The sequence below is a fragment of the Phaenicophaeus curvirostris genome, chromosome 1 (genome assembly GCF_032191515.1).
Source record: "Phaenicophaeus curvirostris isolate KB17595 chromosome 1, BPBGC_Pcur_1.0, whole genome shotgun sequence".
NCBI classification, from domain to species: domain Eukaryota; kingdom Metazoa; phylum Chordata; class Aves; order Cuculiformes; family Cuculidae; genus Phaenicophaeus; species Phaenicophaeus curvirostris.
The window spans coordinates 109,539,930-109,566,044 of NC_091392.1; the positions used below are offsets into that span (position 1 = coordinate 109,539,930).

The window sequence follows — 26,115 nt, forward strand, 5'->3', positions numbered from 1 at the left end:
GTATTTAAATTTGAATTTCTAAATATAAAAGTCTATGTTACTGAGATTCTTGTGTATTTTCTAAAGGTACATAGCTGCAGATCTCAAAGAGTTCACAATTCTTTCAAAATAGAAATAATAGTAGCATTGTTTAGCTCCCTTCCCAGTCAGCAAAAGAAATGGTTTGATGAGGTATTAGTCGTATTTGTCTTTTTGTGTACTATTGGGCTAAGAAAGAAAATTTACGAGGGAAAAAGTGAATCTTCATACTCACGCCTGAGCCTAAAACCCTGGCTTTTGGGTTCTTGCCTGCATGCAGGCATTGCATTTTTAACAAGTATGTATTTCAGATATGCTAACTTGGTTACTTTTCCGACACAAAATTGGTTGCGTTCACAAGCAGGCTATGGAAGTGGGTTTTTCTTTAAGGGCAAATATATAATCACAAATGAGGAATATGATCTTTTACTCCATGTCAGCATCAGCAACTTTAGGTAATTCATTTGGGCCGATGACAGACTGGACTAATCTCACAAATATCTCGCCTTGCACTTCGACCTCAGCGTCACAAGCAGGCTGTGTGTAGACCACGTGAGTGCAATGCAGCGCTTAGAAGTGAGATGTGAGTCTGTCTTCAAAGTCCTGAAGAAATCGGCAGGCAGCTAAGAATGCATAATGCATCGAAGTCTCAGGATCTTGCATTGCTCAAGCACATGTTTTGAATGCACACGACCGCTAATGTTGCAGAATGCTCCTTCTTTCAACTAAACTTGTTACAGCTCTCACATTCGGCTATCAAAGCCATATGCCAGGCTTCATGATTTTAGGCAGATCAATAGAAGACTGATGTATGTAAAAGCTGTGCGGTTATTTTTTAACATTTGGCTCCCAAGCCTCAGATGAGGTCTTACAGTCAGGGTAATGATTGGAAAGCCCTCTAGCAAACCAATAAGAAAAACTGAGGACATGCGTAGTTTATTCCATATCCTCAGGGCTTCAGAGCTCTGCTTCTGCTTCCTCTTAAAGTAGGGCAATAAATCCTCCCTAGAGAGAAGGTTTGTATGTCTCCTCCTTCCAGAAACTGTGCAAGGTTTAATCTTCTGCTCATAAAATACAGTTGAGGTTTATTTTATATTAAGCTGGTTTTTAATACAGAACTCCATAACTTTCCCCATTTGGATGAACAAAACCAAACCCTTGTAACTACCTTGCAGGAACTTTCTTAGGCTCTTTTTCTCCCAGGCTCAGTTAATTTGATGCTATAAGATCACATGAGCTGAACAGAAGAGCCTCCATGCAGTGTTGAACAGCCATGTAACTGTGTAGGCAGGTTGCTCTACTGGAATAAATGGGAAAAGGGTGTTTGAAACTTCTGCAGCTGAAGACTTTCGCTCTCGTGTCCCATATGCTGAGGAAGGCTCCTGCCACTGTGCTTATCATTGGCTATGATGAAACTAAGAAACTCTTCATACTCTGAAGCCACGAAGAGCTGTATCTCTTCATCATGGTATATCAAATGGACTCTAGTTGGTTGATGGGCATGGACTGAGCCTGCACTTAGGAAAGATGGGAAGGAAAATGTCAGCATCCTTGGCACACCTACCTGCAGCCTGATGTGGATGGGTGGGCACTGCCTGGTCTACCTGCCTCTTTGTACTTCTGTTTCAGGAGCAGTGGCATGAAATCACAGGCATCTTCCCAGAATGGGATTCATACAGCTTCACTGTAAGGGCAGAAGGGACTTGCAGGCCAACAGAGTTTATCTTGGTGTGGCAATATGGGTGAGTGAGGTACGGCAGCTCACTGAAGCTGAGCCTATTCACTTGATTAGCACCTGAGGCTCAGTGTATATTATAGGCTGGTCTATCGTTACTGGGATAGTCAGCTACTCAATAGATTTCTAATTGCACATACGTTTTTAACGTGATATCACAGAAAGAAGTACAAAATACTGTCTATCATACCCTTCTGTCACAGTACTGCAACTGTTCCTGGAGTTCTCGGGTTTAGATTTGAACCCTGACGCCATCTTCAATCTACATTTATATTGAGCTTAACCATGAACTCAGCGGCAACTTCAACTACAATCATATTGGATCCTGATTCCAGAAGGCTGGAAAATGTGGGAGTTCTCAGGAATTCACAAAATTATCATTCTGATTTGCATTATGTTGTATAACTATTATGTATAAGCACTTCATTAATTGATCGGTCTCATGCTCAGAATGATGATTTAGCCCTTTGATAGGACTGTTACATATTCAGCCCAATTAAAGAGAGTTTATTCTCAGACATGTCGCTTACCAATAATTGCTGGGGTTTATTCAAATGATTCTGTGTCACAAACATAATTCTGCATTAAAATGTCAATATAGGCCAAGAGCAGTAGCACTCATCTTGGCTAGAGACACTCTGCTGTGGTATTTCTATTATAAAGAGGACCTATATGCCTGCATTCCATCAAAGCCCCACCTTGCACTGCCATGTTCTAGGTGTGTCTATCTGGACTAGGTGTTGTGAATGTCAAATGTTCTCTGAGGTTTGCAGGAGCTACCATGTGTTCAGTCACTTGGACCTTTCAAGAAGTCCTAACAAAGTGAGACTTCTCAGGGAGAATACAGTGGCTGTCTGGGAATCTCTCACACCCTTCCCCAGCTCTCCATTTTTGGTCACCATCGGAAGCAGGATGCTGGACATAGGTGGACACTATACATCCATGTGTGTGTTTCTGCTATTCCTTATTCTTTCTGTTCTCATCTGTGTTGGCTTAGGAGAATCTTGCTCATGCTAATATCATTCAGTGCAATCAGGCTTTTCTCTCTCTACTTTAAGCCTCCATTGGTGAGTCCTACACTCTTTGGAAGATGTCTTCTGCTCCCTGCTTAGGGCACTGATTATGCATTGAAGAGGATCAGGGTGTAGGTTTTAGTTGTTTCCTGGATAAACTACAAATCATGAGTAGGACTGGGATCATGGATGAAATCCTTCTGTGGCTCTACGTATTTCTTTCTCTCTTAGAAGAGGCTGAGAGTTGATTGTGCATCCTGAATTCCCCTTCATTTATGGGGGCTTTGAAGGATAACACCTATCCTGGGACACTGAACCGAGAGTTTCGTTCTCTATATCTAGATTTGGTACACCTTTTTCTATACCAACCATGTAAAATTTAGGCTTTGCAAAACATAGGCTGTTGACTGTTAAACTGCTTTGACTACTGAATTGTGGCAGCCCACACGCTTTCATAGCATATTTTCTAGCAACCCTGTTACCACAACCAGCCAAGAGCCTTGGCAATACAAGTTTTCTGTGTCAGAAAACCAAAACAAAACTGTATGACAATCCTCTGTATAGGTAATAAGCACAAATGATATTTTTTAAAAAAGGCAGATAATTGCAGCTCATCCTTTTGTTGCTCATTGTTCACTTCAGCTCTGAGAAGACTCAATTCTGTTGCAAATAAGGGGTTTCTAATGATCCTATCAGCAAGGTAGGTGATGATCTTCTTTTGTAGTGCTGTGTCATTGAGCACGGGCAGCAGACCAGGAGCTCCATGACTCCACAGGTGCTAAAGGCAGTTTTACTGTGGTTTAACTTCCCTGATGCAGACCGATAAGCAGAGTCCCTCTCGGTGGTCACTGCCTGTAAAGCATGGGGCAGCATTCCAGTCCTCACTACTGCTGATACGACGTTGTGACATCAAGCTTGTAATTACTGGGCTCAATCGCAGCTGGATTAAAATGTTGGTTCATCCTTGTGTTGCCTGAACATTACAGACACCCACAGCTGTGGCTCTGGCCTGCTACTGCTTGGCAGAAGAGCAGTGTATTCACCATAGCCAGCGTGGGCAGGCCAGGACACAGCGCTCAGCATGCTCCATCCAGGCAGCCTCAGAGCCCTGGGCTTGCCATTCCATCCCAGCCAGGTGCTGCTGTGACACGGTGACACACCCCTGCGCCAGCCCAGTGCCAGGCTGTGGAGCTCCATGGCCTGTTGTCCTGGCACTGACCAGCACAGCCTCCTCCCCTCCTCCCCAGGGGCCAGCCAGGTTCTTATGACACAAAAATTTCATTTAAAAAATGTCATAAAGAAAAATTCATTAAAAATAGACGTTTCCCTCCCCACCATCTTGTTTTCTTTAATAAAGCAGGTTGAGGCACAAGTCTGTTCAAAGGAAAATAAACCCAGCTTCTTCAGTATTTATTTGTTCCAGGTTTTCTTATTTCTTTAAAGGGGTCTAGAAATCAAATTTGCTCGAGCTCGGTTGCCTCCTGCCAGCAACCACTGCTGCCCATAGCTGGGGTTTGATCCCATTTCTGTGCAGGGGCTGAAGGGATGTGGAGCTTTTACCATAAACTCTTTTTAGAGAAGCAGCATGCGGGGTAAATGTGATTTTGCCCATTTCTCCCCAGCCCTCATCCTAATTAAGTGGAAAAAAAAGATCCTGCACTTGAAACAGTAGCCAGAGCTGTAGGCTGAAGTAGCACTTAGAGATAGTTAGGTGAACTTGGTGTGGTGGTTAGGGACTCAAAATGACCATAATTACCACATCCCATTCTGGCCCAGCAGCAGTCTCACAGCTGTTTCAATAATCTGCCCCCTGCAGATTATGGTCAGTCCCTGCTGAGAGGTGTCTATCCTGTGCCAGCTATTTTTCTCTCTCTTTTTTTTTTTTTGGAGTTAGGGCAAATCATTCTCCAATTCAGTGTCCAAATTCAATTATGCTAAGAATCCCATTAAAGCCAGAATATTTTATTACCTCCATATAAATCCCAATACTTATATTTGGAACTTTAAAAGATTTTTCTGCATAATCAGCCAAACATATTTACCAGTACTGTAGAAAGCTGCAGGGAAGATCTAGTGCTTGCTTCTTCTGGGAAGAAGGTGGAAGGTGGAAGAGAGACTTACTGGCAACCAAGGAGAGAGAACAGCCATCCTGGCCTGACCAAGCCAAGCCCCTTGTTTTCAAGTGGTGGAAAAATTGAGAGGAACTCAACCAGGACGCTGCACACAGCATTATTTGTAATCTGTTCTCACATGCCATTAGGATATTTCCAATCCTGCTGCCTGGAGGTGTTTTAACAGCAGCTTACCCACCATCCACAAAATCCATTAGTTTAAACAATAAAAATGAGCCACTTGGCCACACAGCAACGGCCTTGAAATTGCCTTGCTAAGTGAAGATATAATGAGGATGGAGACTTCAGAGCCGTGCAAAGATCATGACAGACCTGATGGAAAACACAGTCTCTGCGAGCTGTTCTCTGCAAGGTCAAGATCAGGTATCAGTTTGCTTTTCCTAGACCACCTTGTAGCTGGAACCAAATGTAGTAAAAGGCAGGCAGCGAATGCAGAGCTTGTCAGATCGATGCATCTTTTTTAGAGTGGCTCATCTAGCACGTGCCTCACATCTGGTAGTCATTAAACTGAGTTGGCCTGTGAAAACCAACCAAGAACAGGACTGCCGGCATCTTCACAAACCAGCAGGTGTGTGAGTGGCCAAAGAGTTTGAGGTTGGCCCTCATATCTGCTTGCACTGCTCCCCTTGCCAACTGTGCTGCTGAACCTGTAGTGCAAGTGCTCCCTAACCCCATTCTGTCAAAATGACTCAGGCTAGAGAACTTTTCCCATTAAATGTATCAACTCAACAGCCAGGGATATTTTTATTTTATTTATCCCCCTTGCCAAGAGCAATTTCCTAGGGGCTGGGGAGTAGAATTTTGTTTCCAGCCCGTAGATGCATGCAACCACCCCACTTGGTTTATTGCTGAAGTGGATGATACACAATCAATCCCACACTTGGAAGCGAGATGCTTAACTACCATCCTCTGTCAGCTTTTCGACTTTATGAGCCTGTCAAACTGTTTTTATTCACTTCTAGCATAATCTTTCCACAATAAGGAGCTTGCATGGCTAGAGACAGGCAGGAGGCTGCCACAGTTACCTGGGAACTGTAATAAATTGCTGGGCAGCTCTCAGAGTTGCAGCTCTGGGATTGTTTGTTTTAAAGTTTCAGGAATTTTGTTCACCCCCTGTGCTTTATGTACACACCAAGATGTGCAGTTATCGCCTTTCTTTCATAAGCGTGTCTAGGTGGAAAGAAGCATAAAACCTGAACACTTAATCAGTGCATAAAACCGAGTGATTAATTAACAGTTGGTCCACAAGCAGCAAGGGCAGCACCAGCCTCGCTGCACAAATTACCCTTCACCAGGAAGCTTCTCTGACTGGGAATTACTGTTCCAATTAATTGCATTTTTCTATAACTGAGATTGCATGGGATTATGGTATTATAAATGGGATTTGTGCTAAAGGCCTATGGCCCTCTGTATCTTATGGATTACTCCAGCTTCTCCTAAAAGGAATTTTGATAATGCTCCTTTAATGAGACTGCACTAAATTGAATTATGTCTTTGGTTTCCCCCTGCAGTGGGATCTTTTTCTGTGATACTGGACGTGTGCACAGAAGAGTCATGTGTTCCTTTCTAGGGAATATCTGTGATCTATCTAACAAGACCTACACAAACAAACACGAGCCTAAGCCTAAATATTTTCAATAGAAAAAATTTTCTTTTGAGGCAATATGGACTTGAGGGCCTCTGCTCATCATTGCCCATTATTCTGGCCCAAACAGTCCAGCTTTAAAACTGGAGATGGTAAATCCTTTGGGGACATTCTGCAAGTGCTTTATAAACCACCGATGCTCTAGGGCCTGCAAATAACACCAAGCATTCCCAGGGCTCTGATCTCTAGCGCTGAATTCCTTTGATATAGTGGGGATGGGAGGTCAAAGGGAATATAGACCTTGTCGGTGACAGGCAACGGGAAGTTGCCTGCTCAGCTGGCCAGCACAGCTGTGTCCCAGGCCAGGAGCTGAATCAGCTGAATAAGTGAGGTTTTGTGGAAGGTCATGGACATGGAAGAGGGATGAGTCAGTGAAATAGGGCTGGAAAATGTAGTCATGTCTTAGTTGAGGTCTGGAACTGTGCTGCGCCATCTCGCTTGAGACAAAAGCTGCAGGTGATGCTGGAGAAGAGGCTGCTGTGGCAGGTAAAAGGATTTAACAAGAGGCTTTCCCTGCTTGTCTTGCTTTGTTCTGCTCCTAGCTCTTTTTCCTCAGTCCTGCTTCATCTAACCCGCTCATTGCAATGAAATAGTTTTTTTTTTCCTTTTCCACACAGCATGGTCCTCCAGTTTTACACTATAAACCAGCCTGTAGCTCCATCAAAATTCAGCCTAAGGGGTCCTTGCCATGAGCTGGGAACAGAAGCTCCCTTAGAGATCACAGGGTCCACTCACTGCTGTGGTCTCACCTCTCTGGGCAGGTGAGCCTTGCGGCATGGGTTACTGTTCTCTCGCTGTGCACAGGGCCAGAGCTGAAGGAAGCTCTTGGTCAGGTGTCAGCTGGTAACAGGCAGAAGGCTGGGGGTTACGTACCACAGCTCACTAATAGCTTTTACCCCTTCCTACAGCTTTTGGGACAAAAGTACTGATGGTGCTATTTTACCCTTCCTGGGCACCCACTGTCATACCCCAGTGCCAGTCTGGATGATCTTGCAGCTGGAGAGGCCTCTCCCTGCGTTCACCAATGAGGCACGTTGGAGGCATAGACGGGGAGCTGGGAGGTTATAACCTCATTCATGCCACACTCCTCTGCGCGAGGTCAGCTGGTTGGTGCAGAAACACACTACAACAGGGCTCCTCTGGGAATGTGTTTATTTACATTAAAACACTATTATACAAACTGAAAGAAAGAATGAAAGAAGGAAAAAAAAGAGACGACATCTTAGAGGGGCAGATGTGCCAAAATCGGCGCCCCTCGGTCCCACCCTATCTTGCTGCTATCTTCCTTCTGCTCTGGTCTGACTGCAAATGCCACAATTCTTGTAGGAAAACCCCTTCCCAACCCTCTCTCTGTGTGAACATCCATGTTTTCTGTTTAAACGATTGAATTTCAGAGATCTTTGTTTTCTGGCTCCAAAGAAAACTCTCGCCCAAATGTTTTTTCTTAATTTATTTATGTAACACAGTGTAGAAAGCTATCAATTCATAAGCAATGGTTCTGTACAATCATCCTGCAGAGGATCCCCGTTAATTTTCAACCAGCAGGCACTTTCCCCCCCTCAAAGTGCTCACAATTAACAGGGATTCTTTTTAATATTTTTTTAAAGATCAAAAAGATACATGGAAAAGAAAATAAAATTTACCTTTCAATGCCTAAAGTGTGCACATAAAACAGGCACAAAGAAACGAATGTGTATTCCCATGTTTTCTACACCACTAATACAGCAGGAGCAACAATCTGTACAATAAAATGCAGCTGCAGAGGAAAAGAATTTCAATAACTCATCTGGAATACTTTTTAAAAAATGTTGTTTTACTTTAAAATGCATAGTGATCAGAAAAAAATGCGCAGCAAAGAGAAGCAGCTAAACCCCACAGACACAGAAAGCAACCCCCATCAACTCTTAAAGCATATTTCAATTAGGACTTAATTTTTGTCACAAATCACAAGAATAATATACAACTGGCTAAGGAGCTACATGATAAATAATTGAGAAAGAGAATCTATCCATGCACTAGTTAAATACAGCTAACCTCTTTACAGTACACAAAAAACATTCATTAATAACGTAGTGTAAAGACTTAAATGTAAAGAGAAAGAGAGAGAAAATACATTACTGATTTTATTAATTCAAGTTCAGGCATCTACTTGTGTTACAGCACAGCTGTCAAAAGGCGAGAATGAGTAAATAATAAAACAGTGTTTTCCTTTCTTTCCACATTATTCTATAACTGAACACCGATGGGCAGTGAAGCAATCATTCTGCTGTTCAACTCATGAGGTTGCTGTGGTGTCCTAGTTCTGCATCTGTTCAAAGAACTTGTAGGTGGGATTTTCATAGCCATTTTGCTGCATCTTGGAAAGGTGGCGCTCCTCTGGTGTCACTGCAGCATCCACCTGTTGTGAGAAGAGACATTCAAGGTCAGATTCTTGTTGAATTCGCAGCACACTTCCTGTTTCCCTCCTTTATGGCCACACAACATACTCTGTAACCCTGTCTTGTGCATTCAGGCAGAAAGCACCCTCTGAAATTCAACATGGGGTTTAAAGTTGAGGAAAGTTTGTTCCTCCTCCCCCAGGTTGTGGTTCTGTTTGTGGGGTTTTTCGTTTGGTTTTATTTCTTTTTAACAGAAAAGGGAGAAGTAAGTTTGATCCCAAGCTCAGTCCAAATCTCATAAGAAAGTCTAAAGGAAAGGTGGCCGGGAAGTGATAGGGATACTTCTCTGTTTAAAAAACTATTAAACCTAGGACATGGAAGCTCTTACATTGCCTGAAGAGAGAACTGTCTCTGAAAACTCTTCTCTCCAAGTTATGCAGGACTGCCAGTGGCCTCATGAACAAAATCAACAGAGGGCATTGCACCCTGCAATATTAGAGGAGCAATTTGCAAGCGATGGACCTTCCAGCTTGGATAGCCATGGTTCCATTTTTGTAAAGTCGTATGCAGGAGAAGACAAGGCAACAGGAACAACTCTCCTACTCTTTTTTTTTTTTGCGGCAGGACTTTAAAACCAGCTGACCAAACTCAGCAGTACCAGCTTTGGATTTTGTTGTCTGGCTCAGGAAGCATGCAACTCCACAAAACCCAAAAGGGGATAGATTTTACATCTCCCCACTAGTCTCCCATTATTAGTTTCCCCCTCCCCAGGATATATATATATTGGTATTTGTACTTGGGAGCAATTGGATCTCAAAAGAAAAGAAAAAGCTCACTAAAAAGCTGAAGGAAGTGGCTTGAGCCTGCCTTCTGTCTATACTGTGCTCTCAGATCTGTTGCAGATGCTGTGGTCTCAAGACCAAGAAAAAATAATTGGAAAAGTAAAATGAGGGTAGCAAGGAAGTGCCAGAGTAGCCAGGCACAAGGTGAACAAAAAATCCCATTACACTCACAGAAACAGAACTTTTCTATCTCCAGGGTTGAGTTTGGTTCAATTTAGTGACAAAAACCTTGATGTGTCTGCAATGGTTTAAGTATTTCTACTTAACAAAAATTGATCTTTCTTGATAACTAGGAAGACAGGCATAAAGAGAGCTCAGTCAAAACTTTTCTGTTGAATACCTGTGACTCCACAAATTATTTTGTTTCTTCACTGAACGTTACAGAAATATAAAACTCCATTAAAGAGTGGGTGAGAACAATCTTTAAAAGTGGATTAGGTAATTTTACCTCTGCTGAAATAGCTCTCTAGCTATTGTATATTCAAAACCTATTGTATCCTAGCTATTTTGCTAAACACTTATGAAAACAAAGCTAAGAAACTCTTTGTCAGCTATTTCATCTGCTATCTGTTACCTTTAGTGTTTGAGAGATCTTAAAAGAGAAGGTAAAAAGGGGAATTTTACATTGTCAGAAATTCAAAATCAGGAAGGTGCCTAAACTCTACACTGAAGTATTAGGTATGAACATTTTACCATGGATTCCTCCAAGTAGTGACCTTTAAGAAAAGCATCCATTCATTTTTAACATAAAAATAACTGATAACAGAAAGCATATTCTCTCAAGAAGCCTTCTATAGCAGGCTAACTTACTCTAAGCTTTTCACAAATAAACAAAAGGAGAAGTACTTATGTCTGATACTCATTTTAAATCTACTGCACAATACTGGAAATAACTCAGCCTCAGTGAGGACAAACTATGACCTTCAGTAAGTTGTTATCCAATATCCTAGAGATAGATTAAAGATCTGTTCTTCCACGCAGCTCGGCTTATTTTTGCAGCCATTCATTTACTTTGGTAGGCTATATCACAGGACCACCTTTCCCCACAGCACCACCAGAAAGATGCTCTTCTCAGAGCCATCTTCTGTCTTGATGTTCTTTTATTTATTACTTAAGAGAAGAAATGGTTCTCTGTGTGGCACGTGTATTGATCTGCTCAGATGAACAGCTAACCTCAAATCTGATCCACTTTCATACCTGTACCCGCTCCCAACTTCCTCATCCATGTTTCAACTCTCAAGCTGCATTTTAAATCAATACCGTATTTCCTATAAAAAAATCTCTTTTTCTTAAGGAATAATTGCACATTTTTATGAAATACCCAGCTGTAAGGGTCACATACTGCTTTTGCTCACAAGCTATTGTAAAACTCTCCTTAGCTGGGCATCCCACACATTCCAGCAAGCCCATGACTCTTGCTGGCAGAGAACAGAATGCTAAGCAGAAAGGGTCACTGGGCTGAGCTGACATGGTGCTCTCTGTGTTTCTTCTGATTCTGTAATATAACCTGGCCTTTTTTTTGCTGTTAAAATACTGCCATTGGAAAGGCTGGTTTTCTCTCTCTCTTTTTTTTTTAAAAAAAACCCCAAACACTTGGATTTGCATGGAGTATTTCTCTTATGCAACAAACCCAAAATACATCTATTTCTTCATCTCCTGTGACATGCTTTCAGGCAGTCAGATCCTCCTTTAGGATAGTGCACTTGCTTTAAGCTGCTTTTTCCAGATTTCCCTTGTTTTAGAACTAAGGATGAAAAAAATACTGTTTTTCTTTCCCTGCCCCCCCTTCTCTCCAGAAGTGATGAAAGAAACTTTTTCTCTTCTACTGAAGGATGCAAGATTCCCCTGGCCAGACCACGTGAGCAGTGAGTGTTCAGCTTAGCTGTCAACAATCATTCGGATCCATCAAGGCCAGGAGAACTTCTGGGAATTTCACAGCCTGTCTCCTCTTCAACCTCTACACCCAAATCCCCATGATATTTCTGTACAACAACATGCTCAGCAGGCAGCGTACAACTGTGCACTCATATTTTAAAGACTCGACCACACGTACTGCTCAAGTCTCACCTATGGCCAGCAGAGAGAGCAGCGGTGGGGCTGGGTGAGAGGCAGTGAGAAGTACTCATGTCTGAAAATATATCCATGGGCCGGGTCACTTCCTGCTGCTTTACCTGTCTTTTCTCTAGGGGCTGCCAACTTCTCCTTTCACACAGACACACCATCTATATCCATATGCAGTGAATCTACTTCTGGCAATCCCTCGACACTACTGATGTTTGGCAGAGCACTTGTCTTCAATCTATGTCATCAGTATAAAAGCAGGAGGCCCTAACAAACCCATTCCATATAGGCTTTACAAGAACACGGCCCAATCCCTGCCCCGAGGACCATGCGAATTTAACAGTGTTAACTGTTTCCATGTGTCTGCATGCCATCTGTTGCTGCTAAAGCTGCCACTAATACGGCTGTGAAGGGAAAAGAAGAACAAAGCAGGGACAAAAGTAAGTGTTCCTGTAGCATTTTCAGCACTTACAGAAAAGACAGATAAAAAGCAAGTGCAGAGGAAAAGCCACCCTTCCTTCCACTCCTGAAGGGGTTGCTGTAGCGTCACATCAGCCCTGGTTCTTGTGTGCAGTAACACCATGCTACAGGACTATGTGGTGCTAGTCCAAATCAAGAAGTGAGAGCCTCAGTCCACAACTGAACCCACCAACAATATAAAGCAATATAAAGCACTGGGATTGAGAGACCAGGGGTCTCCGTGCACCAATACACACCTCAGAGCATCTCCCTTTCCAGGAGGCTCCCTCCACTAGGCTGGGATGCAAAGGAGGGGAATGCCAGAACCTGTGTGCTGCACTACTTCATATTTAAGCTCCAAACAACACTGTTGAACCCTGTCACCCATTTTAGCTTAAGCCTCCCACTCAGCACTTCTTATTCAGGACTATAAGATGTGATAAGCACACAGCATAACCTGCCTGCAGGAAAGAAACAGGGTAAGACAACAATATAACAAAAAAAGAATTAAAGGAAGCGTACGGAGGAAGAGAATAAAGAATTGATGAGAAACTAGAGAAAATTAGAAAATCAAGGAGGAGAAAGATTAACAAAAAATATGATGGATAGCAAAATCAGACAATTTTTAACATCCTTGGACAATATTCCACACTAAACCCCCACTTTGATAAGATTAGTTTTCAGTGAAAGTCCAATAACCTCTGAAATATGGTGTTTATAGATGAAATGCATTTATTTAGGGTCCTACTTGCAATCTTAATTTTTTTTTTCATTTCCTGTTCTGCCTTTAAAATGACTAGTGCTGGTACACTTGCACCTCTCCCCCCTGTAGCTGTCTGCTACAAGGTAATCCATCTCACCACTAACCTACCTGCACTATCACTCACCCTTAATGTCTTCTCTTCTGCACATTTTTACCCATTTTGATTCTGTCAAACCACTCCTCTCATTCCTTACAACCTCTGTCCTAGGCATTCTCTGCCAAATAACATGCTTTGAACCCAATTATCTCCTTGTCAGTAAATCCCTAAAGCCCTTTACCATTTTAAGAAGCTTTTTGCACCCATTATGGAGGTGGCAGAAGTTGAACACAGCATGTAAGAAGTGTGGCTTCTCAAGCACTGCTGAGAAGCAGCCTAGGCACTTCTCATTTCTATGATGTGACATCTCTTGAGAAAACAGCTTGGTGAAGTAGATAACCTCTTTTGAGACTGTCCATCTATCCTCTTCTGCTCCACCTTTCACAGAGAAAAACCTAATGTGGAGTTAGGAAGATGCTAATACTGCAGAAAAATTCATGTGCTGCCCCTACACACACTGAGCAGATCAAAAGCCCAGACAGGAGCTGCTGGAAGCCCTCAGAAATGCACTAACAAAACATTGTTGTCGAAACAATGGTGAATTGATGCTGCCTAATATACACCTGCAGATCAGACTCTAAGAAATCGACTTTGGAGAGGACTACAGCAATTTCAGTGGCATCTCTGCTCCTTCTGTAAGCCTTTCTCCTGTGATGTCTCCCCACATGCGCCTGCTGGAGATGCTGCTTCCATAACAGAAAGCAAGTAAGCTTCAAAAAGATTCTCAAAAAGAACAAGTTGAGACAGTCAGCTGTTGTCCAGAACACAGGAGATGCAAGAGGTTTGCCATCTGCTTTCACCGAGCAATTAACCTCCCACAGACAGCTGGGATGGGTGCACCCGCAAAACCCACCTTCAAAATGTTTGTCTGAGCTCCTATGTGCACATACAATAAGTAATTTTCAATCATTCAGCTGTTTATCTAATGAACTGTGGAAGTCCTTTTCCTGGGGAAGATGAACTATTTCGAAACATTTTAATTCTCAGAAATGGGAGAAAATCATTATGGCACTTTCTCTAAAAAGGACAAGTATATTCCTCCTCAGAGCTTAAAAAAAAGGCTAACAGGATTTCCAATAATATCTTTTGTTAATGAAATTATAGTGAAATGAGGAAAAGTATTACAGAGTTAACTTTCTGTAAGACAACAATACAAGTGGAACAGGACCTCTTTGTAATCTGGCATCCTTTATCAAAGAGTTAAATTCTCACAGTAGTTTCTGACATGAAACAAACAGGTAGCAAGATTTGTTAAAATATACTCAGCCAACCTAGAACTGATGTATAGTTATTTTTACATCAAGTGATTTTGCTCTTTCGTGCTTTTTGTGCACAGCACATAAAAGATGTACCGTTGCTAAATAAATTAATCCTCTTTAGAACGGAACAGCTTAGTTTCGAAGACATTTTAATATTAAACATCAATTGTATATGGATCTTTGGTTTTTTTTTTTCCTCCACAAAGTAAGTGCTACAAAATTAATTTTCATCAACCTAGGACAAAAATAGATGTTATGTGTTTCCTGCAGACGAGAAGCTCAGACAGCGAGGCTACGCAGTCTGCCAAGACCACAGAGCAAGTCTGGCAGAATGAGCAATCCTGCCTGCCAATGCCAGACACAATGCAGAAAAATCTATGAAGCAACACCATCTACAGTGTGGTACTACAAATTGACTAATATTCGTAGTAGATCTGCATGCTATAGCTTTATGGCTTTTTCTGTATAAGTTTCTATACCCTAAGTAACTCTGCCATTTTGACATGAATTACTTGTTCAGCTTGTGCATGTTATTTCTAGTTCAACATTCCCAAGTCCACTATCACTGAAGAAAGCTCGTAGGAATCCAGGATTACCTTGGCCACGTCATTCTACAAGGTGAAGCCAACACGATATTTTAAGGTCGTGCTGCAATAGTGGTATGTCCACATCCAATGTCTGATTCAGGTCTTTGGCCTAGCAAGACTCCTGGTCTAATTTGTTGTCGCTAAATTCAACCAAGGGAGGGTCTCAGGTTGCACAACTGTTGGCAGCAGCTATGAGCTTGGTGGTTTAAAACTAAAACTTGTTTCAATTTTCTACAAAATAGGCTGGAAGCTTTCATATGGAATGTTAAAGCTGAGAGTCTCGCTTGCTATTTTATGCCTCTTGGTCCAAAAATCTGCACAGCTTCATGTCTGCTCAAATCTCACCCCAAGCAGTCGGTGCTCTTCTGAGCATGTCTCTGTGGAAGAGAGGCTCTCTCCTTCAAACCACATGGGCAAACACAGCATGGACATAGGAACGCACAAGCACAGGCTTAAGACAAAGGCTTACTCAAACATTTTGAAAACCCTTCACTACTCCTAGCAGTAGAACACCTGCATCAGGAAGTATGTATGTCTCCAGCAGGACCAAAGCAAGGTTCATTTAACTCAAGGTGAAACCAACACAAACAGTAACTTGAATAAGACTTAGTTTCAACCAAAAGTATATAAAATAACAGTTTTGGAAGGCAAAAGCATATAAATGTCTCAAGTGTTTGCTAATACAAATACTTAACTGCACACCAGACAATCATATAGCTAACTAGGTATCAACACACAAAGGGAAGTTACATGAACCCCCTTCTAGTTGTCATATTAAGTTTTTCTCCTTACAGAGATCTTATCATAAATCCAATCAACAGATGCGATATTTTAAGTTACTGTAAACTGACCACAAATTTACTTGGTAGATAGGGAAGAAACAAGAGTTTTCATCTTGAAAATCCCAGATGAGAGTCTCACATATTATTTATTTCTCAATTCTATGAGTTTCAGATTAGCCATAAATCAAAAGCTGCTGGTGGCAGAAGAAAATCTTGCTTAGACAACAAAAAGTAATAAAGTATCTGTATAGGGAAAATCCTTGTAGCGCAGAGCACAATCCACAGATGACTTGCCTCAAATGTTTATTTCCAACTAAATAAAGGAATGTGCATGTGTGTGAATTCCCAATATCAGTAAAACCAGATTTTCCTGCTTCTGTAGTAACTGCTCATTGGTTAAATTTCCTATAAAATGAACTTTCACATTATGAGGTGACTGGTCTGGGATAGTTCCAGAAGGGATTTTTTTGGCTTTACACCCAACTTAACATGGTTTACAATGTCTGCATTTACAAAATAAGGCAGTCCAGGGAGGTTATTCTCCCTCTGTATTCTGCACTGGTAAGACCACTCCTCGAATACAGTGTTCAGTTCTGGGCCCCTCACCACAAGAAGGATGTTGAGGCTCTGGAGCGAGTCCAGAGAAGAGTAACAAAGCTGGTGAAGGGGCTGGAGAACAGGCCTTATGAGGAACAGCTGAGAGAGCTGGGGTTGTTTAGCCTGGAGAAGAGGAGGCTGAGGGGAAACCTCATTGCTCTCTATAACTACCTGAAAGGAGGTTGTAGAGAGGAGGGTGCTGGCCTCTTCTCCCAAGTGACAGGGGACAGGACAAGTGGGAATGGCCTCAAGCTCCGCCAGGGGAGATTTAGGCTGGACATTAGGAAAAAATTTTTCACAGAAAGGGTCATTGGGCACTGGAACAGGCTACCCAGGGAGGTGGTTGATTCACCTTCCCTGGAGGTGTTTAAGGCATGGGTGGATGAGGTGCGAAGGGGCATGGTTTAGTTTTTGATAGGAATGGTTGGACTCGATGATCTGGTGGGTCTCTTCCAACCTGGTTATTCTACGATTCTATGACTCTGTCAGATGCAACCACTCCAACTCCGAACACGAGGCTAGCCAAAACCATGGTTTCTTCATTTTTAAATGTATTTGCATAGTAACTTGTTGACTGTGTTGTACATGTGACACCAGTTGTGCTTGGTACTTTTCTTACCTCCACAACCCCATGATGAATAGATGTGTACTGCTTCTTCTTCAGCATCACCAAAGTGATGACAATCACTGTTGCTATGACAACACCTCCCACCATAAGTCCAATGATGGCACCTTTATTTGAACCCACATCTTCAGCAAAGAACACCTACAAAATAAAACAAAGGAAGGTGGCTAAGGTGGCACTGAATATCTGGCTAGCCTGTCTACCTGCTGTAGCAATATAAAGCCTATTGAAGTAGCAGTAATTAAAAAGTATTGCATGCCATCCTAATAATCCAAAACTGGATCGCTGTACCATAAAGCTCTCACAGTTGGAGAAGATCAATTTGGGAAACCTGTATTGCCCCTGGTGTAGCAGTGCTGTGGCCAAGGCTCATCTCCATGTTTCTGCTTCACACACATCTTAAATAGTAGTTCCTTTTTTTTTTTCCCTGGGTGAGTCAAGCTAATTGCAAAAATGACTGATAAGCTTGTAGAGGAGTAACCAGGGAGCACACACATTTCTTAATTTTTAGAATGTTAATCACAGAAGTATTCATAAATCTATATCTGTGTGGCTTGTTTTGACTATGATGCATTTCTTCAGTAAAAGAGCAGTGAAGACCTGAAGGACAACAGTGAAACTTGCACATAACTAGTTGGGAGAACATTCTCACATCAACGAAACAAGCAGTCAAGAAAACCAAGCATGAAGAGTGACTACCAAGGGATGCTTCATGATTTTGCAGGGTAAAAGGAGAATGAGCCATACCTGGAGGATGACAACATTCATGTGAGACCTAGATGAGGTAAGTTGTGTGAAAAAAAGATCTGCTTCAATTATATGTACTGACAAGGCAATATGGTGGACAGCAAGATGCTTTACTGTGCACTTAATAAGACCACCTTTTAGCAATGGGAGTAGGTATGAAAAGAGGGTGATTGTTTTCACAGTTCTGTTTTGTATTCAAGGAACACACCTTTTTTTTTACATCTGTGTGTATTTTACAAACCTTTTGTCTGCTTGTCAATAATTATTATTTTTTAACAAAATAGGCAAAAAGGATTAGAGAATAAATGATATTCACAGAACTGTAAGACTACCTCACTCCGAAAGAATAAATACTTTGACAAGTATTTAACAAAAATGCAGAGGGAAGGAGGAAACCAGCTGAGAATTATAATGAGCCGTATAACATTTGCAGTCTTTAAGAAACACAATCTTCCTCAGAGAGGTATTAGAGCACGCAGTATAAATATTTATATTGTTCCTACTCATAAGCGAGAAATGTGTTTAAACAAAGTTAAGAATTCACTACAAAGTCCACACACAATGGACAGGGTTGGCATAAGCTGATGGGAAGTAATAATTTCTTCTATCAGTTTTACCTAGCCAGGACTGAAATTCTGTTACCATATTATTTTGCAGCACTATGAAACGCTCCAGCTAATATCCACGAGCAACAAAGGAAGCCTGAGCCGTGAAAATTAACTTAATGTACAGTTAAAATGTGAACTCTCATGACAAAGAAAATAACTGCAATTTCAGCTCAATTCAGAAGTTTGCATGTAAAATACAATGTGCAGCTGAATTCAAAGCAATATCCTAAGCAAACTGTTTCGGTAAATCCTACCAGGTCACAGAAGAAGGAAAACACAGATGAAAACATCTTCTGCTTACTGCTTTTGGATTAAAGCTAATGGAGAAGGGCATAGGGTAGGATATGGCATGTGGTAAACAAGCAATGCTCTGTAAGGCAGCAGTCTAGTAATTTCTCAGCAATACTGGACTCCTTGCTCAGTCTCAATTGAAAAAATAACCTGGAGGACAACGTAGAATTTTTAAATAATGGCTTTATCTATCAGTAAGAAGTACAGCATAAAATGCTTTCAAAAGCTGGAAATGTCCTCTTTTAAGCATAACGCAAATTACTCAAGTGCAGGGATTGCAACGCATTCCTTATCAGCCACCACAATAAGGGTAGTTTACAGCACGATATCAGGATTGTATCAAACCACTTAAATAAGGTAGGTCACTACTGGGAAGTGCATGTGACACAGAATCAGTAACTACTGCGTCTAAAACACATTCCTGTAAGTTTCTTCCCTTCAGTAAACTGCACGGGTTTAGTCCATCAGGATGTTTAACCCATCTGAGCTAAGCACATCAGAATTTCCCAAATTAGTGCTAATGCATTTTGGATTAACTCGTCAAACTGGGAATTCTCAGTTCTCAGCATCAAAGAGATGGCAGAATATCTTTTCACACAGTGATTGCCTCGTTCAAATGCAAATTTGACTCCCATGTTAATTTTAATTTTCAGCACTACTTATCATTAAGAATATATTAAGAAAAAAAAGCTTTCAAGTTTAATATCAGGGTATTGAAAGTCATGGAACTGAAATCTCATCACATAATAAACCTTCACAAAAGAGAATGCAGAAAAGGTTTATAGTCAACACTGCTGTATGGGTTTTTCATTACTTTTCAAGGGACTGAGAAAAGCTTTTTAGAAGACGAATGTTCTCACTTACATTGGTGTTGGTTGTTATTTTTATGTTCATAAGAAGCATAGTTCAAATAGGAAACAATATTTTGCTCCTACCTGCTCTTCACCTGTTAATAATTTAATATGCCTTAAGGAACAAAACACACAGACACAGCCAAGTACAAATTAAAATTAAGACCAGTGGAGAATCTCCACTTATCCCACCCAGGCAATGCTGCAAAAGGTCATGCTTCATGGAGTTCAGCCTCCTTCATGCACCACCACCATCTGTTTTGACATTAAAGGAATCTATTCCTGAAACAGTGTCACCAGCACCATGCTGTATGTCTCCATCAAACTTAAGTTTTTGTTGGGACCTTCAGCATCCACATCACTCAGGGGAAACATGGCCATAATTGACCCACTAATTCAAGACTGAATCAGCCACTTAAAATTAATGTCTGAAAAGAACTGTTTGTTCACTCACCAGCTTTTGATGATGAACTTCATATCCTGAGTCATGCCGGAACTCCGCATCCATCTTCACCTCAGAGATCTCTTCTGTTTTAACATTGGTCAAGCCAGAACCTGCATCGCACCGCAACAACAATTCATTAAAGTCATTGACTCAATTATGCTCTGCTTACCTCCATCATTACAAGAGCAGAAGGCAATGGTATCATTCACGCGGAGGAGGTGTGATGCAACGTGAAAGCGAACTGGGAGGAGAGTGAGGTACATCTGATGTTTCAGTCCCACAAAGGTGACACAGAATGAACTGGTAAAATTTCTCCTCTGTTAAATGTTCTTTAATCCACTGCAGCTACGTTGGTACAAGCATCAAAGGCTTTCTGCATGTAACACTGCAAGAACCAAGCTGTGAGGGACCAGCAGCAGTCTCCTGAATTAGCTCACAGGATGCAGACAGATTAGCTCCAACAGCCTTTTTAGTAACATCAAGAAAATTTGGTGTTCAGGCCAAAATCTTCCTCCTCCCTAAGCTCAGGCTGCTGTGAGGAAAAAGCACATACCCATGGCATGAGGTGGGGAACCCCAGATATGTTTTCTTGCTTCCTGTCAGTCCCTAACTTTTGCACAAACATGTACAAATAACTTAAATGTTTGTGAAGTCTATACAGTTCTTATTTGTTTTCATATTTCAGACTGCTTAGAATTAATACGATTCGTCTTGACCTCCGTGTGAGAGATGGTAACTGTCCCTCTTGATTAGAACCATACAGCAAAGCAGCAAGCAAAGCTTGCAGCGATTTTACTTGCAGATAGTTTGCATCCTATTCTCTCCTTATGGGTGTGAAGGGGAGATGTTGCAGTTGTCTAACTGGAAAGAAGTCGAGGAAAATAGCCTTAAGAGAATGAGCCAGACTTACAACAGCTGAGCAGTGCATCCTATATAAATATATATGAATGTTTTGTCCTGAAAAGCTGGTTCTGGTTTATGGAGAACATATGGGTATTTATAGATAAGGTTATTTTCCTTCTCAGCACCAACTGACATTCATATTCCTTGGAGGTATAAGCACTGCAGAAGCATGGTGTTCACGAGTATCTAATGTAATAAGAACAGACTGGTTCATATTCCTTGTCTATATTTATGTTATCATTTTATCACACCAACTCCTCTCACTAAGCCTTCATTCTTAGTATTCTGGGCTGACCTTAAGCTCTGATGAAGAGGAAGAACCTCTTTTAAAATTCTCAACACTACTGACTGCTTTTGTGCTCCACCATCTCTCTGGACTCTCAATAAATCCTTGAAGACTTCCATGTGCTGATGAGCTCCACAGTCTAAGTAGCACTCAATGCAAGAATTATTGCTCTTTTATTACCTTTGAATGTGCAATTTCTTTTTTCATTAAATGTTGATTTATTTTTGTATTATGAATCAGCAAGAAGAGACCTTCCCAACTATTTCTCTGGACTGCACATACAATTCCATTGTAAGGTTCTGATCTTTCTTTTCACTGTAATCCATGCAAAGGAGAGAACAAGAATCGTCTTTGTGCAGCAAAGTATTAATGGTTATTTTCTTGGACTGCCTGACTGCTCCATAAATTCTACCTTAGTAAGTGTCTTAAGCACTTAAAGATCTCAAATTTCTTCATTAAGCATCTGATTATTGATACCAACTTACAGCACTGACACAAGCATATCATGGCATTTATATAGGAAAACCCATTTTTAAATGCAAGAAATGTAAAGCATTTAAGGAATTGCAGTTTAAAAACAAACCACGATGTTGTCAATGAAATGCAGGAGGAAATGGAGGTGAAGGAAATAAAGCTCACATGGTACTTGAAAAGAGGTTCACATTTCTATCCTCGCAACACCTATGGCTAGTTTTCCAAATTAAAATAAGAATACAATTTAGTCTCCTTTGCACACCATCTCAAAATAGCCCCTACAGCTGCATCAGTGGGAAGTGAAGAAAGTGAGACTGTATCTGGCTACACAGAGGCTCATAACTTCAAATCCCCCACTTTTTTTGTTTTTAGGATTAAAAGGGGAGGCGGGGGGAGCCAACAGAAGAATAGCAGTACTTCAGAGAAAAAATCTGGGGAGAAAGGGCTTTCCCAAGACTTTGTTCACTACCCACAGCCATGGAGGCTGAAGAGGCAGCTGGCTCCCAGCAGCTCCACACTTGCTGCCCTTTAGACATGCTGGCAAAAGGACCACATGGAAACAACCCCAAGGCAAGGACCTGGGGAACTGCACAACTCTGCTGTTACAGCTGGCAAATTCACTGAAACTAAAAACCATTGATGAGAACATATCCATATATATATGAGATAAAACAGTGAAGAATCAACTTGTCTTTTGTTGAGAGAAGTCCAGCCTCCCAGAGTTCTTAGAGGTCACTGGAAGAATTAGGAAGCATATGGGAAACAGTGATAAAGTTTGGAGTGAATCTGGATTTCCAAAAAGCTTTTGAAAATGTCCTTGATCAAAGCTCTGATAGAAGCTAAGATGGTAAGGATTAAGAAGGAAAGTTCTACATAACTTTCCAAAACTGATCAAAAGATAGGAAATGAAGTACAAATACATGGCTATTTTTCACAATGGAGGAAGGTTACCAGCAGGGTCTCACAAGGATCTGTGCTGTTTGTAAAGTGATCTGGATAAGGGAATGAATAGTGATGTGACAAAGTTTGACAAAATAATAAAAGAAAAATAGAGGACAGTCAAAACAAAACCACCTGCAAAGAACTGCAGAAAGATATTACAAATACTAAGTGCACAATAAAAGGGAAATGATATTCAATGCCGATATAATGTAAAGTGGTTTTTGGAGGAATACACAGCCCTAACTATACATACACAACAACAGGCTCTAATTTAGCTCTGTTCCACCCAGGACAGAGACAATGCAGTCACTGTGGGCAACTCTGTGGGCAGTTGGCTCAGTAGCAGTCAAAAAGGCACAGAGAAAGCTAGGAGCAATTATGAGGGAATAGAGAAAACAGAAAACATCGTTACACCACTGTATAAATGATGCATCCTTATTTTAAATCTGGCTGTCTATTCTGGTCACCCCATCTCAAAGGAAGGCAGAAGAATTAAAAAAGATATAACATAGGGAGACACAGACAATCACTGGTATGGAATGATTTCTGTACAAGCAGGACAAGACAAATCAGGAGTCTTCAGACTGGAAGAAACAATTGAGGGGGAACAGTACAGAGGCCTGTATGACTGTGAATGACAAAAAGAAAGCTTACAGGGAATGGTCATTCATTATTTCTCCTACGAAAGTACAGGACCCCAGCATGGGTATGACAGACACTAAACACCAATAAACCAAAGTGTATGTATGAGATCTGACACAGAAAACCCGAGACTAACCCTATAGCTCAGGAACCAAGAGTGGGAGAGGAGAGACAAAGAAGTCGTTACAGAACATGTTTTAACCTGTCACAGTGAGACAAGGTTTATCACGATCACTTCACTCAGTACAAGTGGGCACTTGTTCAAATACAGACGTTTTCTTACCCTTGGTTGGAAAATGTCAGTGTGCACCAGCCCACAATGCTTTGTCTGTGAAGCAGTTTTTAGTTAAGAACATCACGGTGCTTCAGCACCCACCCCGTTCACCAGATCTGGCTCCCAAAGACCTAGTTGGTGTACAAAGGAACCTACTATTCTGGTAGATGTGAAAGCAAAAATGACAGAGATCCTCAACAGGCTTTTCGAAAATGATCAGCAGAATTGCTTTCAATATCAGCAGCATTGTATGCAGCTGTGTGTCAACTCAGAACTATTCTGAAGGTGATTGTAGTTTATTTTCTTGATTTTTTTAAAATAAGAAGAGTTACAGGCATAGTCTCTCTTTTAGTGTCAGACCTCGTATATATAATTTGACACAATGCAAAACCAGACTGTGGAACTCATTGGCACAAATCACAAGGATATTCAAAATACAAATGATCAAAAGAAAAGAAATGTTCATCCAGGGTTACTAAACACAATGGCGTAAATACAATTTCTAGTCCTGGAATCTATGAAATGCTGTCTGCCAAAAGCTCAATGGATCTGTCAGGAGTACAAGGCAGAGATGAAGGTCTGTTAGGTATACTGCATGCACCGCTGCTAGACGCAGGATAATGGGTTTGTGTACTTCTGCTTTTGGGCTCTGACCACCTTTATTGAAAGCAAGCTATGTTAGCCTAGACCATGGGTCTTTGTTAGCTTCAGTTAAACAGAGCCAAATACTACAGATAGTAGTTACAACAGCATTTCAAGGGGCAGAACAGGTCAGTATCCTTCACATCAATGAGCAGTAGAGGGCGATAAATTCATCAGTAGTCTTAGCTGCTGGAAAAACGAAGGCTCATTTCTTCGAGGGTTCCCTTCCCTCCTTTGGTTCCTGTCTAACAGTGACATGGGAGCCGCACTTCCAGGATGCAGCAGGTTAAACAATCTTTTGCCTCGAGATCAGGCAGAAATGTTTCGATTTGGGCTAGGTGATCAAGGTCTACTTGGCCTTACTCACCAATACACAAAAATGCCATGGGATCCAAAACCAAAGCTAATGATGTTAGACTCACTAAAAATAGTTTTTGGCAACTAGCACAGGAAAAAAAGGTCAGAAAAAGGAAAAGCTACTGTTGCTGTAACAAACCTGATATCAATTTTTTTCCCTCCTTCTATCTGCCTTAGAAGTGAGGAAAACAACTTTTAAGTAGGACTAGAGTAAAGTGGTGGTCTTCTGCAAATAATTATATAGTAAGAGAAGCATGATTCTGCACTGGAATGAACTAAATACCTGCTACAAGACAAATATATATATGGGGTTATATATATATATATTTCCACCATGTTACATTATAGAACTTGGACTTTCTATTTTAACAGATTTCTCTCCATTTCTAGTTCATTCACTTTCATTTTTTTAAGTGACTACTTATCTAGTCCTGCATGGTAAATTAAAGACTTATTTTTCAAAGTAGTAACTGAAGAAAGAAACACTTAAAAGTCTTTCCAAAACTTATATCAGAGGTGTGTGAATCAGGTAAGACGCAAACAGCTAAGGGCTGCTTAATACTGCTCTATTCTTGCACTGACGACAAGCATATGAATATAAGACAAGAAATTTAATTCTGACACAAAATAATGCTTTTTCACTACCAAGTCTAAAACATAAAATCCAAACACAAAAGCCCATGTAAAAGAAAAGTGAGAGCAACAGCCTCACTGCAAATTCACAAATAATGATAACTATTAGCGCTTTTTCTTCTGAATTACATGCTATCTATGTTTAGGGAGTTGCATCCCTAATTACTTAAATTTAAAAATGCTACAATTCAGCTGGTAAATATATTAACTTGTAACGCCTTAGAAAAACTGACAAAACTATTCAGCCATCAGAAACACAGGCTAAAAAAGCATCTAATAAAACCCAACAAAATGAGCTGTAATGAGCTTTTAATTATATAGTTGTTAATTAGCGCTTAGTTTGGTAAGGACAACTCAAGTGTCTTTAGGGACTAAATAGTTTTAAGACCGCAAGGAACTAAAACTTTCTGGTATCTCCTTGGAAGTTACTGTTTTGCTTTTATTTCATGGATGACTACAGAACTCTCAAATTGGAGAAATCAGAAAATAAGTGCAAAAAAAGAATATTATCTTTTTAAAAAAGAATCTCATTGGAATTTAGCATGAAATATTTGTTTCTCAGAATACCAGAGACAGTTACATGTATGTAAAAATGAATAATCAAACCAAATAAAATCTGGTAATCTTTCTAGCATGTCAATGCCCACGCTGTGTTTACACACATACAATTGCATACACTTCGTAAATACCTGATTTAGAAAACAAAATAATCTAATGGAAAAAAGCCATTAATGATTTTTATTTGGTAGCTGCAGACAGTTGGTTTAGGACAAATGTATTGAACATCACAAAGACAGGAAAAAAACCCCACCCTCGCAATTTCTGGCAAGAAAATCATAAATAATTCACTAAGCTGCTCTATGCCCTCACCTCATACAGACTGCAGCATATGGGCTAATGATTCTGCAGAACAGCCATTAGGCTTACAGAGCCTCTGCAATCATGTATTAAAAAAAAAAAAAAAATCCCTCAGCTTTCTATATAATGTAATAAAGACAGACATGTCATGATTTATGAGCGGAAGGGC

The 26,115-nt window shown here is 40.9% G+C and overlaps 1 protein-coding gene across 3 annotated transcripts in view; it reads right to left on the reverse strand.

Annotated features, from left to right (window-relative positions):
• Positions 1-7,678: 7,678 nt before the first annotated feature.
• The window catches only part of APP (amyloid beta precursor protein), a 214,461-nt gene continuing 196,024 nt past the window's right edge, over positions 7,679-26,115 (reverse strand). For all 3 annotated transcript variants that reach the window (XM_069870690.1, XM_069870682.1, XM_069870673.1), the window contains 3 exons: positions 19,945-20,045; positions 16,988-17,134; positions 7,679-8,941 (listed from right to left, as the gene is read on the reverse strand). In XM_069870690.1, coding sequence (XP_069726791.1) covers positions 8,840-8,941; positions 16,988-17,134; positions 19,945-20,045 — 350 coding nt within the window. In that variant the 3' untranslated portion in view covers positions 7,679-8,839. The remainder of the gene's footprint in view (positions 8,942-16,987; positions 17,135-19,944; positions 20,046-26,115) is intronic.